The sequence below is a fragment of the Triticum aestivum genome, chromosome 2A (genome assembly GCF_018294505.1).
Source record: "Triticum aestivum cultivar Chinese Spring chromosome 2A, IWGSC CS RefSeq v2.1, whole genome shotgun sequence".
NCBI classification, from domain to species: domain Eukaryota; kingdom Viridiplantae; phylum Streptophyta; class Magnoliopsida; order Poales; family Poaceae; genus Triticum; species Triticum aestivum.
Window position 1 is genome coordinate 763,666,656 of NC_057797.1, and position 7,540 is coordinate 763,674,195.

A 7,540-nucleotide genomic window follows, 5' to 3' on the forward strand; every position below is an offset into this window, starting at 1 on the left:
GACTAATTAAAAAAGTTGTTTCCTTAGTGTTCTATTGGTTCCACTCGCCTCTGATTGCCTTTTTGATAAATGGAGGTGATGGAACAATGGATCAATGTCTAGGTTTTTGTGTCATCTAAGGTACAACAATAGAAGCGGATGTGTTGCACGAGGTTACATGAGTTGTAAACAATGGTAGATAAAGGACTTTGATCTACATTTAATCTGAGAGGTTTGTGTTGTTCACATTTGTTTCACTGCCTTGACTTTTCCATTGTCGAAAAACATAGGGAGCTTCTATTTGTTAGGTGCTCAAAAAAATGTTGCATCCGTTACTTTTGTTATGGACCATTAGATTTTCATCTAGCCGCTCAAAATAGACCATACTACTGTTCATCTTCTTCCTCCCTTCCTTCCTCCTCCTCCCGACGACCCCAGCCAACCACGCCCTAAGCCCCTCCACCACCCATGGACTGTGGGCGCTACCGTGCCCCACCCTCCCCTCAACCTCCCCCTACCACTGTTGCTAGCCACCGCCCCGACCATTCCTCTAAGCCCGACGCCCACCCATGAAAACATCCGACGATCTCCTGCACCCCTCCCCACACCTAAGATAGATAATGGAGTTGTGGCTTCCCACTAAGATAGAAATGGGGCTACTTCTTCCCCGACGAGGTTGTTTCTTCTACGGCGAGGTCCGGCCAAGATGGAAGGAAGAAGGGAAAAATTAACTTGCGCAAAAAAAAACTTCAGGCACCTGAGAAGTAGCAAAACTGAAAAACCGATGGTTTGCTAAGAAAATAAGTTGTGTTTAGAGGATTTAGGATAAGAAAATAGGACTGCATGCTAGAATGTATTTTTGGAACATGGGTGCAATGGAGGACTTTATTTTAAATAGTATAAGAATCACATTTAAAATTTGGAAAAAAATCCGAAAAGAATTCTACATGATCATATAGATGGATATTACACATGTGTAAAGTTTGGTGATGAAATAAGTAAACATGTGAGCTATGCAAAATGACAAAATGACGATATCTAAAAAGTGAATAATACATGCGTTGTTCATCTTTTTAAAATCATGATTTTGTCATTTATGTGAAACTCACATGGTTACTTATTTTATTATCAGAATTTGCACATGTGTATGATACGTCCATATGAACATGTGGAATTGTTTTTGGAATTTTTTACAACTTTAAAATTTTATTTTGACACTATTAGAAATATAGGGCTTCAATGCACCCGTCCACCAACGTGACTTTTTGACTGCATGCTTCCTTTTACCAATCCCGGTCCAACTGAAACGTTTGCTACAACTTTGTTGCAAGTTGCCTGAACGTAGCACTTAATATTCTAGGAGTAGTAGACATGCACAGCCAAGGGGCAAGGCAAGACCAACCAACTGACATGTGACCTCTAGCAACTGCGTGTCGCACTCCATTGCAGAAATGCGTCGTGCCGCTCAAAAAGAAAAGGGTAAACAACCTGTGCCAACTCTACATCTTGGTTTCGCTAGAAAACATGCCTGCCTGTAAAAACACATGAATGAATAGATAAAGATGGAGCACGTCGCCTGTGAACTTCGTTTTGAATCAGTACAAAAAATGCAGAGAGGGACGAAAACGGCGTGGCATCTTCTGCTGTAAACGTAGTAGTAGTAGCGATCAAGCACTTATCACTAGCGTTTGCACTGTTTGCCTGACCGTCCCATGCCACCCACACGGTTGGTGGGCGTGGGCGTGGCGTGCGACCACCTAGCTACCACGAGCCATCCCACCGAGTGAGCCGCAGGAGCAGCGGACATGGAGAAGCTCGGTGCGAACCCGGCCAACTCCTGCCCGCTCACGCCGCTGGGCTTCCTCGATCGCGCGGCCACCGTGTTCGGCGGCTGCCCCTCCGTCGTCTACGGCGGCGCCGTCTTCACCTGGTCCCAGACCTACCGCCGCTGCCTCCGCCTCGCCTCCGCGCTCTCCGCCCTCGGCGTCTCCCGCCTCGACGTCGTAAGCGCCCTTCCATCCCTCGTCATTTCGCAAGCTCCTCTGTGTCGGAGTGAAACTGAATTCATGAATTGGATTGGTGGATGATGATCCATGGCGTGACCCAACTGCGCGTTTCAGGTGTCCGTGCTGCTGCCGAACGTGCCGGCCATGTACGAGGCGCACTTCGGCGTGCCCATGAGCGGCGCCGTGCTCAACACCATCAACACGCGCCTCGACGCGCGCACGGTCGCCGTCCTGCTCCGCCACTCCGGCTCCAGGCTCGTCTTCGTCGACCCGGCACTGCTCCCGCTCCTCCACGACGCGCTCCGCCTCCTCCCGCCGGGCCACGCCGCCCCGCGCGTCGTGCTCGTCGATGATCCCCACGAGAAGGATCAGCTCCCTCCGGCCCCGGCCACTGATCTGACGTACGAGAGGCTCCTCGAGACGGGCGATCCGGAGTTTAAGTGGGTCCGGCCGACCAGCGAGTGGGATCCGATGGTGCTCAACTACACCTCCGGCACCACGGCTGCGCCCAAGGGGGTCGTGCACTGCCACCGCGGGATCTTCTTGGTCACCATGGTGTCGCTCGTGGACTGGGCGATGCCGCCGCGGCCGAAGTTCCTGTGGACGCTTCCCATGTTCCACGCCAACGGCTGGAGCTTCCCGTGGGGGATGGCCGTCGTCGGCGGCACCAACGTCTGCCTCCGCCGCGTCGACCCCAAGGATGTATACGCCGCCATCACGGATCACGGGGTCACGCACCTCTGTGGCGCGCCCGTCGTGCTCCGCATGCTGGCCAACGCGCCGGAAGGTCTGCGGAGGCCGCTCCCAGGGAAGGTGCGGATCATGACGGCCGGGTCGCCGCCGCCCGCCGCGGTGCTGCATCGCGTGGAGGCCATGGGCTTTGAGGTCAGCCACGGGTATGGGCTGACGGAGACTGGAGGCCACGTCGTGTCGTGCGCGTGGAAGGGGGAGTGGAACAAGCTGCCGGCGTCGGAGCGCGCGCGACTCAAGGCGAGGCAGGGCGTGCGCACGCCCGGCATGGCCGAGGTGGACATCGTCGACGCCGACACAGGCCGCAGCGTGCCCCGGGACGGCGCCACCATGGGCGAGATCGTGCTCCGCGGCGGGTGCGTCATGCTGGGCTACCTCAACGACAGCGAGGCGACAAAGGCAGCGATCCGAGACGACGGGTGGTTCTACACCGGGGACGTGGGCGTGATGCACCCGGACGGGTACCTGGAGATCCGGGACCGGTCCAAGGACGTGATAATCAGCGGCGGCGAGAACATCAGCAGCGTGGAGGTGGAATCCATGCTCTACGGCCACCCAGCGGTGAGCGAGGCGGCGGTGGTGGCGCGCCCCGACGAGTTCTGGGGGGAGACGCCGTGCGCGTTCGTGAGCCTCAAGGAGGGCGCAGCAGGCGCGGTGACCGCGGCCGAGGTGATCGCATGGAGCCGGGAGCGCATGGCGGGGTACATGGTGCCCAAGACCGTGGTGTTCCGCGGCGAGCTGCCCAAGACGTCCACCGGCAAGGTCCAGAAGTACGTGCTCCGGAAGCTCGCCTGGGAGATGGGTCCCACTCGCAGGGGTAGCAGCAGCAGCAAGATGTAGTTGTAGTGTAGCTGAGAGCCTGAGATTACTCGTCTTGTGAAATCGAAATGTGCGGAAATGTCTAAAGATGGATTCTTTCGTCTTAAGCATACTTCTTAAATCCTGAAGAATACTTCCTAAATGTTGTTTTTGTAAGTACAAGCATAAATGTGTTTATCCCAAATTATTGCTCAGCCATTTACGGACAATAGTCAGTATTCCTAGCGTGGCTTGAATTGTTCTGAAAATTAACTGAACTCATGCTGCCTCATCAGATTTTGCTGGATATACCATCGTTTTTAAAAAAAAAAAATTCAACCATCTCCTAAAAATTAACAGAGTGAAGATGCCTTCAAAGAAATAATAAATAGATAAGATGGTGCAGAGTGCAGGACCAATCCAACTTACTCCCTCCGTTCCTAAATATTTGTCTTTCTAGAGGTTTTAACAAGTGACTACATGCGAAGCAAAATGAATGAATCTACACTCTAAAATATATCTATATACATCTGTATGTGGTAACCATTTGAAATCTCTAGAAAGACAAATATTTAGGAACGGAGGGAGTAGGATTTAGAATGGTTCCTTCTTTCACAGTTCTTTAAAAATTTCAGTTTGCCATGTTTTATGTTGTTCTTGATGATTGTAGTTTTGCTTTTAAATTTTTGCTACATAATGGGCACCATCTAACAGCTTAAGTGCTTGGTGCTAACACTGAACTCACTATGAACATAACTGAGCATTATGTATCAGTCAGCATGGTCTTTTTTGTCAGAGTTTATGTGCTGTTATTTCGGGAGCATAACCTAGTGTCTTCACGTTTGTTTCAGTTGCTCAACTTCGTTGTAAAAGCCTAAAAGGGTATGTGTATGTTTTGACTTGAGATTCTTAGACATTTCTAGAAGATATGCTTAAGATAACATTATTTCTTGTTAGTTTATACTTCGGTTTACAAACAAGTTCTTTTATCTTTTGTAGCTTTAGTTCTAGACGATATGTTTAAGTTCTTTTATGGCTGTACGAGAGAAGCCTGCAGGAGACCTTGTCATGCAGGAGTAAGGATATCAATACTTGTCAGATTGTGTGGTTTCCCTATTTGTTCTTTATGTAACATATTTTTTGGGGGTCAGTTCTTTCTTTCCTTAGGTTGCTTACTGCTGAGACTTAGAGGTCTACAAGCCATCTATCCCTAAAAATTTGAGTGTCCTCCAGGTTGAGTTTCTTTCTGCCCCTCGTACCATCCTCTCGATATCCTACTAATGGATTATCTTGTCCTCTGTCTCTGAGACTTTGACGTACTAATTAAACTTTATTGACAATTTTCTAGTTGTATGAGTTACCGTTATATCTGGATAAAGATGTGAACTCTAGAAATAAAGTTTGCCACCCACAAGTCAATTTCTGTGATAGGGAAACCTGGATGAGGACAGGGAAACCTGTGATTACTTATGTTATGATGATACATGCAAACTTGTTGTTCTGACAGATGTTGATGAGAACTTGATGAAGAATTATGAGGATGCTAGCTATTCTTTGCAAGTTGCATCAGTCAAGTATACTCTGTTTTTTCTCAAATAAGCATTCTCTTTTTGCTTAGGTGCAAATTGTTCCTGGCTTCAGGATGCAAATTGATTATACTGGAGTCATATGCATGTTTATTTAGAAAAATAACGAATAATATGGCGATCGTAAGTGGCGACCGTGCTAAGTGATCAATCTCCGGACCTAAGATCCATATATCAATAACAAAATATATGAGTAGCAAAATAAACAGATAGATATAGCATATCAGCAACCTTGAGCTCTACACAAGTAACCCATCTTTTCATCCCCAAAACAACCGCCAGTCCACCCTCATATAGTAAGATGTCATACTATCCTCAAAAGAAGAAGAAAATCCAGAGCAGCACAACCACCCTTTCAAACATCAAGTTACTCCCTAATTTATACAGAAACATTGCTGACATACTTTGTTCGGCGGGTATCCATCCGTTGCTTCCCGGTCATAGTATAGTTAGATGTGCTACGGTCGATGCGTCGAAGTTGGTCACGAAAACGGGACCGGGTTGCGCAAACTGCCCGGTTCTTGTTTCACAAACTACGATTTTTGTATTCGGTGGACCGCCGTCCAAAGGTTCCCGATAAAGGCCGGCACACGCGCAAGCCAGCTCAGGAAAGCCATGGCGGTAGCGCTCATGAAGCTTCCACAGGGATTTACCGAGCAAGCTCCGAAATCATTGGAAAGGAGAGTGGTGATAGCTGCTGATCCACAAGCTGCACTGAAGATGAGTGTACCTGTGACCTACGGACAAAACATCCGGGTCAAATCAGGTCGTTTTTACCTTTTTTAGGAGAAAGAAAGATATACATGATTCTTAATTTGCATATTCAAAACACAATGCATGGCAGATGGGTTGTTGTTTTTCTTGAGTTGGCGGAGAAAATACGACTTACCCAGTCCCCGAGGGCAAGTATGATGACAGCCCGGGCAGTTCGGAAGGAACGTTTGACAACAATTGCATAGGCATCCAGAATGGCCACGGCGAGGCTCCACAGGCATTGCACACTTGCTGCTGCTACGAGGTAGCTGCTCAAACGAACAAGAATAATTAAGTCCATCTACAGAAGAGCAAACAAACAAATAAAAATCCCCTATTCTGAGTTGTTTTCCTTTAGGAAGGAAATGTATGCACACGATTGTCCATTACAATTACACCATTCTGAATTCCGGATTGCCGACATGCATGCATTTGTAGATCAAACTCCGGATTTCCGCACAAATGTTAAACATTGCAGCACCCAAACATGACATCTAAGATAAGATAACATCACAGGACACAGGGAGCATGATCTAATCGTATTGCCTCTTTCAGGATCCCAGACTAGAAGATCCAAAAAGGCGTAGACATATCGAAATGCGCGAATAAATATGAGCATTTCAGTTGACAGTACTGGAGAATTGGCCAATGCACTGTACTACTCGCAACACACTAAATGCAGATCTTCAAACGTTTTCCTCAAGAAGGGAATGTATGCACATGATTGTCCATCCGAACCACACCATTCTGAATTCCAGATTGTCGACACACATGCATTTGTAGATCAAACACCTGATTTTCGCAGAATTGCTAAACATTGCTGCGTCCAAACAAGACAGCTAGCTGAGACAACATTTTCAGATGAATCAGCTGAGATAACATCACAGGGAGCATGATCATGCCACTATGGCATCATCTAATCGTACTGCCTCTTTCAGGACCGAAGATCCAAAAAGTCGTACAGTACAAATATCGAAATGCGCAAATAAATATGAGCATTTCACTTTGGATAATTAGCAAGGACTGAATGCAAGTTGGTTGGTTGGACGACAGCGACAGTTGTTCTGAAACCAAAATTGAATTCCTAAAAGGAAAATTGCTGAGCAGGAGAGGAGAAGGGAGCCCCGCCCATCCATCCATCCATCAGAAAAGGATTGGAGGTCGCACCGGAATGTGGTGACGGAGGAGAAGTCGTCGGTGGACGCCATGACGGCGAGCGCGGCGGCGGCGAAGGCGGCCTGCAGGAGGCGGAAGACGAGGCCGCACCGCGTCCAGGGGTCCCTCGTGATCACCCCAGCAGGCGCGTTCCCGTCCCCGTTCGGCCCCTCCACCTGCACCGCCTGCCCCTGCGCCGGCGGTGGCACCATCTCCACCTCCGCCTGCCCCTGTCCCACCACCGGCGGGGAGGGGTGCACCACGGGATGGCTGAAGTGCAGCATCGTCTTCGCCGCTCCTCCCTGCTCGTCGTCCTCGACCCAACCGAAAGGTTCTCGGATACCTTACTTCGCCCGGTGGTTTTCTATTCTCTTTTCCACTCCCCAGTGAGAGTGAGCGCGTTCAGTGAGGGAGGAGAGGAGAGTGAGTCGACACTGTGTCTGCACGTGGCACTGGTGGGCTCCACCTGAGGCTCTCTCCTGTCTCTCTCTGTTTCTTGACCGACTCTCGTCC

The 7,540-nt window shown here is 49.2% G+C and overlaps 2 protein-coding genes across 2 annotated transcripts; one reads left to right on the forward strand and one right to left on the reverse strand.

Moving 5' to 3' along the window:
• The first annotated feature begins 1,728 nt into the window (after positions 1-1,728).
• On the forward strand, positions 1,729-3,678 carry LOC123186556 (2-methylpropanoate--CoA ligase CCL4). The gene is made up of 2 exons (XM_044598297.1): positions 1,729-1,982; positions 2,100-3,678. Exons 1-2 carry the CDS (start codon positions 1,785-1,787, stop codon positions 3,573-3,575), a joined length of 1,674 nt encoding a protein of 557 aa, XP_044454232.1. The 5' UTR covers positions 1,729-1,784; the 3' UTR covers positions 3,576-3,678.
• Positions 3,679-5,402: 1,724 nt separating this feature from the next.
• LOC123186557 (CASP-like protein 5A1) lies at positions 5,403-7,313 on the reverse strand. Its single transcript, XM_044598298.1, has 3 exons — positions 7,040-7,313; positions 6,009-6,141; positions 5,403-5,856 (listed from the first exon to the last, which is right to left on the reverse strand). Exons 1-3 carry the CDS (start codon positions 7,309-7,311, stop codon positions 5,653-5,655), a joined length of 609 nt encoding a protein of 202 aa, XP_044454233.1. The 5' UTR covers positions 7,312-7,313; the 3' UTR covers positions 5,403-5,652.
• Between the last annotated feature and the right edge of the window lie 227 nt (positions 7,314-7,540).